Source organism: Cervus canadensis, chromosome 22, assembly GCF_019320065.1.
Source record: "Cervus canadensis isolate Bull #8, Minnesota chromosome 22, ASM1932006v1, whole genome shotgun sequence".
Taxonomy (NCBI): domain Eukaryota; kingdom Metazoa; phylum Chordata; class Mammalia; order Artiodactyla; family Cervidae; genus Cervus; species Cervus canadensis.
The window spans coordinates 467,694-477,623 of NC_057407.1; the positions used below are offsets into that span (position 1 = coordinate 467,694).

At 66.5% G+C, this 9,930-nt stretch overlaps 1 protein-coding gene across 1 annotated transcript in view; it reads left to right on the plus strand.

Moving 5' to 3' along the window:
• The window catches only part of PLXNA1 (plexin A1), a 40,152-nt gene extending 30,431 nt beyond the window's left edge, over nucleotides 1-9,721 (plus strand). The window contains exons 24-32 of the mRNA XM_043442421.1: nucleotides 1,848-1,994; nucleotides 2,319-2,478; nucleotides 2,870-2,973; nucleotides 3,094-3,190; nucleotides 3,482-3,672; nucleotides 3,769-3,938; nucleotides 5,325-5,537; nucleotides 5,766-5,916; nucleotides 6,768-9,721. Coding sequence (XP_043298356.1) covers nucleotides 1,848-1,994; nucleotides 2,319-2,478; nucleotides 2,870-2,973; nucleotides 3,094-3,190; nucleotides 3,482-3,672; nucleotides 3,769-3,938; nucleotides 5,325-5,537; nucleotides 5,766-5,916; nucleotides 6,768-6,863 — 1,329 coding nt within the window. The 3' untranslated portion in view covers nucleotides 6,864-9,721. The remainder of the gene's footprint in view (nucleotides 1-1,847; nucleotides 1,995-2,318; nucleotides 2,479-2,869; nucleotides 2,974-3,093; nucleotides 3,191-3,481; nucleotides 3,673-3,768; nucleotides 3,939-5,324; nucleotides 5,538-5,765; nucleotides 5,917-6,767) is intronic.
• The last annotated feature ends 209 nt before the right edge of the window (nucleotides 9,722-9,930 follow it).

Sequence of the window (9,930 nt, forward strand, 5' to 3'; positions counted from 1 at the left end):
GACAGGTGCCCCGGGCCTGGTCCTCTCTGTGTGACCAAGTGACAGGCGCCCCGGGCCTGGTCCTCTCTGTGTGACCCCGCGACAGTCAGCCCGGGCCTGGTCCTCTATGCGTGACCGAGTGACAGGCGCCCCGGGCCTGGTCCTCTCTGCATGACCCCACGACAGGCGGCCCGGGTCTGGTCCTCTCTGCGTGACCGAGCGACAGGCGCCCCGGGCCTGGTCCTCTCTGCGTGACCGAGTGACAGGCGCCCCGGGCCTGGTCCTCTCTGCGTGACCGAGTGGACGTAGCCTCGGCCCTCAGCAGGGTCACACGTCGGGGAAGATGGTGGGGCTTCCTGTCGTCTGTGCTGGGGGCTGAGGCTGGCCACTGCAGCTCAGTGGTCAGGACAGGCCTGCTGGGCTGCAGGGCGCGGACAGGAGGGGGTGGCAGTGAGGGCGGGGATAGGGCTGTGTGGGGTGAGCAGAGGCATGGAGGCGGGGTGGGGGGTAGCCAAACGGAGACCGGAGGCCCAGGGGCGGACGCAAGGTCCGGAGAGGGGGGCTGTGCGGGCTGGTCTTGGGCAGGTGGCTCAGCACACAGCAGGAGGGCAGCATGAACAGGCCTGGCCGCTTCCTGTAAAACGTGGTGGTTTGCAGCCCATGTGATGTGCCCGTGCGTGTTAGAGAGACTTCATGTCCTCGAGCTGTTTTATGTTTACGACGCTATGAAGCCAAGTTTGCAGACAAAACACCTTGAGAGACGGGCGTGCTGTCGGATGGAAGGTTGAGGGGCGATCTGCGCTCACGGCCGCGCCTGGGCAGCTGTCTCTTTAATCACACTGCCTGATCAAAGGCGGGAGCACCCGGTTCGGGGCTGGGCTGCTGTTCAGGGGGCCAGGGGCCGGGGAGCTGAAGTGGGCTGGGCAGCCATCTGCCCGTGCCTCACTCGCCCCCAGGCCCCAGGGCCGCCGAGCCGGAGGCTCTGTGTCTGGCCCAGGCAGGGACTCAGCTGGAGCCGGGAGCCCTTCCCCAACAGCTGTTCCTTCATGGTGCCTGTTGTCCAGCGGCGTCTGTAGAGACCCCCCTGACCCCCACCCCGCAGTGAGGATGTGACAGGAACTCCACACTTGGCCTGGCCTTTGGGCGGCTTCCACCCCAGAGGGGAGACGGCAGGGAAGCACGCAAGACCAGTTACAGGGGCATCAGAGCCTGGGGGTGTGGACGCCCCAGGACAGCAGTGAGGGCCAGCGCCAGGGTCAGGGTCCAGGAGAGCCTTTCTGAGAGGCACCTCGGGTGGGGTCCAGGGGGCGGGGGGAAGGCCCGAGAGGGTGGGGTCCGCAGGGGGGTCCTCGGGAGCGGGAAGACCAGAGGGGCGGAGCCCTGGTGGCCAGTGGAGGCCCGGAGGTGGGGCGTGCTGGGTGGCAGGGGAACAGCAGGACATGGGAGGGGGTCGGGCAGCGCAGAGACCCCCAGGCGCACCAGGCAAGTGTCTGCTACGGACTGTGTTGACTGGATGCTCTGGAGCAGCGGACTGAGGGGCAGGGGGTCCCTGACCTCCTGTGGGCGACGGTCACACCCAGTGTTGGTGCCCGGCCTGGCCTCTTCCGCCAGCAGCACTGGTGGCTCTGGGCAAGAGTGAGGCTGGGCCCGCGGTCTTTCCACACCAGGCTGCCTATCCACCGGGGCCCCTGCTGACCTTTTCTCTGGGGGTTTCAGACCCACCAGGGGGACGGTCTCTGGTCAAGTGCTTTGTTCACATCCTCCTTGCGCTTTGGGAGCGGGGTTCTCGGGTGGGCCGAGTCGCCCTTCCGGCAGGGCCGAGGCCGGGGCAGGGCTGGAGCCTGACACCCCTGGCCCGGTGCCCGCAGGAGTGCGCAGGGGAGCCGCTCTTCATGCTCTACTGCGCCATCAAGCAGCAGATGGAGAAGGGCCCCATTGACGCCATCACGGGCGAGGCGCGGTACTCGCTGAGCGAGGACAAGCTCATCCGGCAGCAGATTGACTACAAGACGCTGGTGCGAAAGGGGGCAATGGGGGGCCTGCCACGTGCCCCAAACCCCGCCCACTGCCCGCCACACGCCCCAAACCCCACCCACCGCCCGCCACGCGTCCCAAACCTCCCCACGTGCCACTCATCCTTAAACCCCGCCCACCCGCCACTCACCCCCAAACCCCGCCCGCCCGCCCGCCACTCACGCAAACCCCACCCATCTGCCCACCATGCACCCCAAAACCCACCCACGCGCCTCAAACCCCGCCCACTCATGTCCCCCCACCCTTCCCCGGCCCACCGCCCAGTGAGGCGTAGGGAGCTGACCTCGCGTTCTCCCATCCCTCAGACCCTGAACTGCGTGAACCCTGAGAATGAGAACGCGCCTGAGGTGCCAGTGAAGGGGCTGAACTGTGATACGGTGACGCAGGTCAAGGAGAAGTTGCTGGACGCCGTGTACAAGGGCGTCCCCTACTCCCAACGGCCCAAGGCTGGGGACATGGACCTGGGTGAGCCCGGGAGGGGTGCTGGCCCAGATGGTGGGAGGGCAAGGCTGTGATCTTGGGCGGGCTCCGCAGTCTCCTCCCCAGGGTGGTGGAAGGTGGGGTCCCATTTGCACCTGGAGCTGGGGGCTCACTGGCTCACCAGGAGGATAAGGAGGGAGGGTAAGTGGAGAGGAGTTGGTCGGGGCCGGTCTGGTTTCATAGTGGACAAGGCTGGGCGGTGGAGGGAGGCCTGAGCGCCAGGCTGGGAGGAGGGCACACACAGGAGCCCTGGGGCCACCTGGGATGGGGTGTGGGGCTGCAGCTCTGCGCGGACAGGACGTGGACCGGAGGCGGGGCCTGCCCCTCTGCTGCCCAGCGTCCACTCAGGGCGCCGGGACCCTCCCCTCCCCCGCAGAGTGGCGGCAGGGCCGCATGGCCCGTATCATCCTGCAGGACGAGGACGTCACCACCAAGATCGACAACGACTGGAAGAGGCTCAACACGCTGGCGCACTACCAGGTGAGCCGCCCGCGGCATGGGCCTACCGCCCTGGAGGTGCCCAGGTCCGGGAGGCTGGGGTCTAGGGGAGAGACTGGCTCCGGATGGTGGTTCCCACATCACCTGGTCCTCCGTCCGCAGGTGACAGATGGGTCCTCGGTGGCCCTGGTGCCCAAGCAGACGTCTGCCTACAACATCTCCAACTCGTCCACCTTCACCAAGTCCCTCAGCAGATACGGTGAGGGCCGGCCGGCAGGGGCAGGGGCAGGCCGCTGACGAGGACGGGACCCTTGCCCCAGGCACTGTGGGGGCTGCCTGGGCCGGCTTAATCATGGCCCGTCCCTGGGCCACTTGGCCTCTCCCTGGGCAGCACGGGCTCCTCACGGCCATCACATGTGTCGTCCCAGGGCATCACTGTCCCCCCAGTTTTCAGATGGGGACACCAAGGCTCAGCCAGGGGCCCCAGGTGGGCGGGCGGGCGGGCGGGTGAGGGTGCTGGACGCCGTAGCTGACGGTGCGGTGCCCGCAGAGAGCATGCTGCGCACGGCCAGTAGCCCCGACAGCCTGCGCTCGCGCACGCCTATGATCACACCCGACCTGGAGAGCGGCACCAAGCTGTGGCATCTGGTCAAGAACCACGACCACCTGGACCAGCGCGAGGGCGACCGCGGCAGCAAGATGGTCTCGGAGATCTACCTGACGCGGCTGCTGGCCACCAAGGTGGGGGCGGGGCTGGGCAGGGGCGGGCCGGGCCGGTGAGAGAGGGCCTGGGAGGGGCGGGCCCTGAGCTGTGCCCCGCCCCCGCCCCGCCGCCAGGGCACGCTGCAGAAGTTCGTGGACGACCTGTTTGAGACCATCTTCAGCACGGCGCACCGCGGCTCGGCCCTGCCTCTGGCCATCAAGTACATGTTCGACTTTCTGGATGAGCAGGCCGACCAGCACCAGATCCACGACGCGGACGTGCGCCATACCTGGAAAAGCAACTGGTACGGCGGGCGGGGCGGGGCCGACCCCCTCCACGTGGGCCTCCCTGACTCACCCATCAGGAGGGTCTGCCGCCCATCTTGTGGGGGCGTGGGTGTGTGTGCGCACGTGTATTCGCGTGTCACTGGGCTTGCAGGACTGTGTGCAGGTATGGTCTTCTGTGTGACACATGGCTCGGGGGCCCAGCTGGTGCTGCCTACAGCAGTGAGGGTAACAGTGATGGTGACCCCCTCCCAGCCCCGGCCCCCAGGCCAGCAGCTACTTTCGGTCGGGCTCTCACCTCCGTAGCGGCCGGTGCGCCCCGCCAGGGCGGGCCTGCTCCTCAGAAGCTCTGTGCCTCTGGCCTCTTCCTCCTCGTGCCCTGACCCCTGCCAGCGCCCTCGGATCTGCGTGCTGCCGCTCCCCAAGCCTCTGAGTGAGCCCACCTGGGCCTTCATCTCCATCTCTGCTGCCCACAGACCTCGAGGGGGTCCACAGGGCGTGGGGGAGGCAGCATCGTGTAGGTCAGCATTGTCCAGGGGCATTCCTGGAATGACAGAAGGCTCCAGGTATGTGCCGGCCATGTGGCCACCTGCCGCTGGGAGTATCTGACGTAACTGGTGCAGCCAAGCACCTGAATTTTTAGCTTAGTGACACACTAGAGGTGTCACTAAGGTTAGAGGTTTTAGCCCGGCTCAGTTCAGTTCAGTTCAGTCACTCAGTCGTGTCCGACTCTTTGCGACCCCATGAATTGCAGCCCGGCTGCTACTGCTACTGCTACTGCTAAGTCACTTCAGTCGTGTCCGACTCTGTGCGACCCCATCCCTGGGATTCTCCAGGCAAGAACACTGGAGTGGGTTGCCATTTCCTTCTCCAGTGCGTAAAAGTGAAAAGTGAAAGTGAAGTCACTCAGTCATGTCTGACTTTTCGCAACCCCATGGACTGCAGCCTACCCGGCTCCTCCATCCATGGGATTTTCCAGGCAAGAGTACTGGAGTGGGGTGCCATTAACCTGGCTAGTGGCTGTCAAATAGGTTGGCGTTTGGGCTCGGAGGTCAGCTGTCTCTGGGAGCCCTTCCTGGTCTTGTTACCAACACTTGTGTGGGCAGGAACAAGGGAACTAAGTGGGCCTTGAACAGGCACTCAGGCCTGGAGGACCCTGTCTGTGCACACGAATGACCCCAGGCGAGAGCACTTCTGGGTGTGCACCCTTCACCCTGGGACTGTAGGCAGGGGGTGCAGCCCTCACTGCTGGGCTCTCTGGGCCCGTCTCCCCAGCTGCGTGGAGCTCCACAGTCGCTGCGTAGGCTGGAGCCAGGAGGACGGGGAGGCCACAGGTCAGCCCCTCCTGCCGCGCCCCGGGGGTGGCCGAGGCCCCTCTGACCCTGCGTGCGCCCGCCTGCCCGCAGCCTGCCCCTGCGCTTCTGGGTGAACGTGATCAAGAACCCGCAGTTTGTGTTCGACATCCACAAGAGCAGCATCACGGACGCCTGCCTGTCGGTGGTGGCCCAGACCTTCATGGACTCCTGCTCCACGTCGGAGCACAAGCTGGGCAAGGACTCGCCCTCCAACAAGCTGCTCTACGCCAAGGACATCCCCAACTACAAGAGCTGGGTGGAGAGGTGGGCGCGGCCCGGGGGCGGGGCAGCAGGGGCGGGGCCTCAGGGGTGGGCAGGACGCAGAGGGGGCGGGGCCGGGCGGGGGCCGGGCCAGGGTTACGCGGGGGGCGGGGGTACGCAGGGGTCCGGGCTGAGGATGCAGAGGGGGAGGAGCCGGGGCGGGGCCGGGGGGGGGCGGTGCCGATGCAGAGCGGGCGAGCCGGGCCCTAGCTCACAAGCCCACCGCCGCAGGTACTACGCTGACATAGCCAAGATGCCCGCCATCAGCGACCAGGATATGAGCGCCTACCTGGCCGAGCAGTCGCGGCTGCACCTGAGTCAGTTCAACAGCATGAGCGCCTTGCATGAGATCTACTCGTACATCACCAAGTACAAGGACGAGGTCAGTGCAGACTCTCTGCCCCGGACTGCTGGACAGGCCCGGTGTCCTCGGCCTTCATACCGGCTCTGCTGCTGGGGGCGGGCGCTGGGCCTCCCTGAGACGCTGGGGATGGAGGACTGAGCCACAGGCTAGAGAGCCCCCCTGGGCACTGCTGAGGCCCAGACCTCAGGCCAGGGCAGGCCTGCTGCAGAGCCTCCCGGGAGGAGGGTGGCCTTGGCTGTGGGGTGTGTGGGTGTCAGGGGTGTGGGCTTCTCCCGGGCACACGGAACCTGACTGCCAGGGGCTGGAGGTAGGGGCGGGCATGTCAAGAAGTAGGGTGGGGTGGGAGAGGGGGAGGGTCAGGAACCTGGTTCCCTGGGTTGAGAGGGTGGAGCCGTCGGCTCCGGAGACTTGGCCACAGGCCGGACCTGGGGGAGGCAGCAGAGCCAGGGGACAGTCAGCTAAGCCCGGAGGGGGCTCAGGGAGGGAGCCCAGAGCAGAGAAGGGGCTGTGCTGAGCCCGGGGCCAGCGGGAGGAGCTGCCGGGGGAGGAGAGCCCTCCGTGACCTGGGGTGGGGCTCAGTGAGGGGCATAGAGACAGGGGCTGCGGGGGGAGGGTGAGGAGGGCAACATGGCCGCTGGGGGGGGGGCTGCCTGCCCACAGGACAGAGCACTGGTAGTTCAGACACTGCGCCCGGGGGGCCTGCAGGGCTGGCGGGGACCCGAGCCCTGTCTGGATGGTTTCAGGGGAAGGGGGTTAGGAGACCCTGGGGACCTGGGGGTCCTGGCTCCAAGCCCAGGTCCCTCAGGCTCTGGCCGCGGGCACCGTGTGTGGCCCCGGAGCCCGCCTGAGGCGCCTCCCTGCCCCTGCAGATCCTGACGGCCCTGGAGAAGGATGAGCAGGCACGGCGGCAGCGGCTCCGCGGTAGGCTGGAGCAGGTGGTGGACACCATGGCCCTGAGCAGCTGAGCCCCTGGCCCAACCGCCTGGCCAGTGGCAGTGAGTGAGAGGACCCTGGTGGCGGCCTCCACCCGGCAGCCAAAGCTGGGAGGTCCACGGAGGCAGCCTCGCCTGCCGTGCCGGGGTCCTGCGCTGGGGCCAGGTGTGCGGCCCTGGCCCCTGGCCCCCGTGTCCCCTTCCCGCCTGTGGAGTCCCGGCTCTTCTTGGTGTGGGTGAGGCGGTGTCTGCAGCCCTCCCCGCGCTCAGAGCTGTTTGCAGGGGGCCGGGGAGCCCAGGTGTGGCCCGGCCCCCTCAGGACAGCAGGGGGCTGCCGAGGCCAGCGGGCCAGGCCCGGGGCTGGGCGGGCCACTGTGCCCGCCTCCTGGGCAGAATCTGAGGGCTGGGCCTGGCTGGCGGCCTGGGTGGGGAGGCAGCACGCCCAGGGCCCCTCCGCGGGGAGCTGAAGTCGTCCTGGGCCAGCGCCACCCACCTGCCACGTCCCGGCGTCCCACCGCCACCGCCATCCTCGATTCACCGCGTGCTCTCCGCGGTCGAGGCCGGAGCGCCGTGTCGACCTCGCCCAGAGAGAGGCCCCCAGCTCCCTCCTATGGAGGGGCTGCAGGACGGCTCCACGCAGGGCCCAGGTGACTTCTGGAAGGACTCGGGTCCCCTTCTGTCCTCAGGGCTGTGCCTCTGGGAGCCACTGGGGCCTGGGGCTCTGGGCTGTGAGTGCACGTTCCCCTTATTTATTCCCCCCTGAAACCTGCCCTGCCCCGGGCTGAGCTCTCTGCTGTGGAGGGCCCCGGAGCCGCCCTGATCAGCCTCCTGCCCACCCCCCAGCCTCCCACCTGCCTTCCCGCGGCTTCAGTGTGGCCCCTCAGCAGCGTGCTGGCCCCTTGGAGGGGGGGCACTTGGGGGACGTTGCTCGTTTTTTAGGGGAACAGGGGAGTCCTGCTGTGCGTGGACAGCTGGAGCTGTGGGGGCCTCGGACCATACCCAGTGGCCTGGCCAGGAGCAGGATGCAGTGACCAGAGGGCTTGGAGGTCGGGGCTGCCCACCCTGCCCTCAGCTAGCAAGAGTACACATTTTTAATTAAAAAACCTGTACATATATATACATATATATATATATATATATATATGTGGCTCTGCCTGTCTCCAGCCCCAGTGGGGTCCTGTACAGTTAACTGGAGGAGGAGGAATTTTACAATTTAGAGTATGAGCCGAGGCACCGGGACAGCTGAGCCAAATGGGCGTGGCCGGCGTGACCAGCGTCTCCTGCTGGAGCGCAGGGTCTCCGCGTCCACCTGCGGGGCAGCCTGTCTCCGTGTTGACGTGAGGACAGACTGCTCGGCCGAGAGCTTCCCAGAGGCAGGCCGTGGATTCCTGCATGACTGTGCTAGCGTTTAGTATGACTTGATCTTTTTAAAACTGCAAGTGTTGAATACTAGAGGTTGTTAGGCCCCTTTTTTCATGTTTTTTAATTAATCAGTCACTTGTGAAGGCAGTGGCCCGTTCCCTTTTCAATTCACTTTTTCGACGGTACTACAGATCTCCGCGGACTTTTAAGGGACAGCTAACTGTGGCCGGCCCCGCGCCTTCCCCGACGCGGCGTGAGCCCGCCCGAGAGCCTCCGTCAGCTGAGCAGCTGCTCCCCCGCGGGAGGAGGGGTGAAGTCCGCCACCTCCTGACTCAGGAAGCTCCTGGAACTGGGGGTCAGAGGCCCCCAGGCCCCACGGGCGCTGAGCAGGGCTCGGGCCCCCACGCGGTGGGTGTCCAGCAGGCGCTCAGGTCAGGGAGGCGCCGGTTCCTGTGTGGGCCTCTCCCCCCGAGTCTTCCCTGAGGCTGCTTCTGATCGAAGCCCCCGTTCTTCCAGCCCCACTCCGGCCAGGGGGCTCCTTGGCCCCCGGCACCGCCCTCTTCGGAATCCAGTCCCCACCCCCTCCCTAGGCCTCCCTGGTCCTCGCGCCCCCCATGCGGTCGGGTTGGCAGTCCGGGCGGTGGGGATGCAGGAGTGGGGAGCCGCCAGCGCTGCCCGGCGCGGCAGAGCACCCAGGCGGGTCGGGGCGAGCACTTTAGCGCTGTCTGTTTACACGCGAGCCAATCACCGACCTGAGCCTGCCGTCCACCGGCAGCACGGCCGCACCTCCTTCCCCGGGCAGGAGTCAGGCCGAGTCCTCGGCCTGTCTCGCCCTTGGCACCTCCATGTCCTCCGGCCCGGCACTCTGACTCCAAGCCCAGCTCTGGCCCGAGGGCAGCCAGGGCACGGAATGGAGCCCTGCTCTGTGCAGAGGCGGCCCCGGGGGCCCCTCTGCAGTCCTGGGGCCGGGGGGCTGGGCCAGAACGCCTGTCTGCCAGGACTCTGCTGCTACTGCCTGCTGCCCTGGCTTGCCTCCCTCGCTCTCGCCCGCACGCCTCTCAGGAGCGCCAGGGATGGCTCGGCCACGGTCGGGAGCCTGGCCTCTCCATATACCTCGAGCTTGCCCACACTCCTTGACCCGGGCCCGGCCCGGCCCACGGGAGAGGCCCACCACCCCTGCTTTGCCCTTGCTGAGCGAGCCCTGCCTGGCTCTCCCCCCAGTGCTGGAGCTGAGAGCTCACGCCGTTGGTGCTACACAAGCTAGAATAGATATATTTAGAGAGAGAGATATTTTTAAGACGAAGCCCACAATTAGCTGTCCTTTAACGCCGCAGAGCCCCCACCCAAAAGAAGAGCAATCGCTCGGCGGCCTGAGTGGCCCCTCAGTCGCTGCCTCTCCCAGGGGCGGCGTGGCTGACGGCGCTAGGCTTGCAGGTTGTGTAAATACACGGCTATTTCCTATTTTACTGTCTCAGATTTAGTACTTGTAAATACACACACATTAAGGAGAGTAAACATTTTTGCTAAAACTCATGGCTCCGGGTTTTCCTTGCTGGGAGGGGTCTAGGGTGGCAGCACAACAGCCAGCCGATCCCACCTCCCCCACCCCACCCCTGCTCTGAGCAGCATTTCCCGGGGTGTCAAGGCTCCTGCCCTCAGGGGTGACTGCAGCAGGGCCCCAGGACCATCCCCTTTGTTCTGCAGTGGGCCCTGAGGGGGGGGCCCCAGCATCACACCT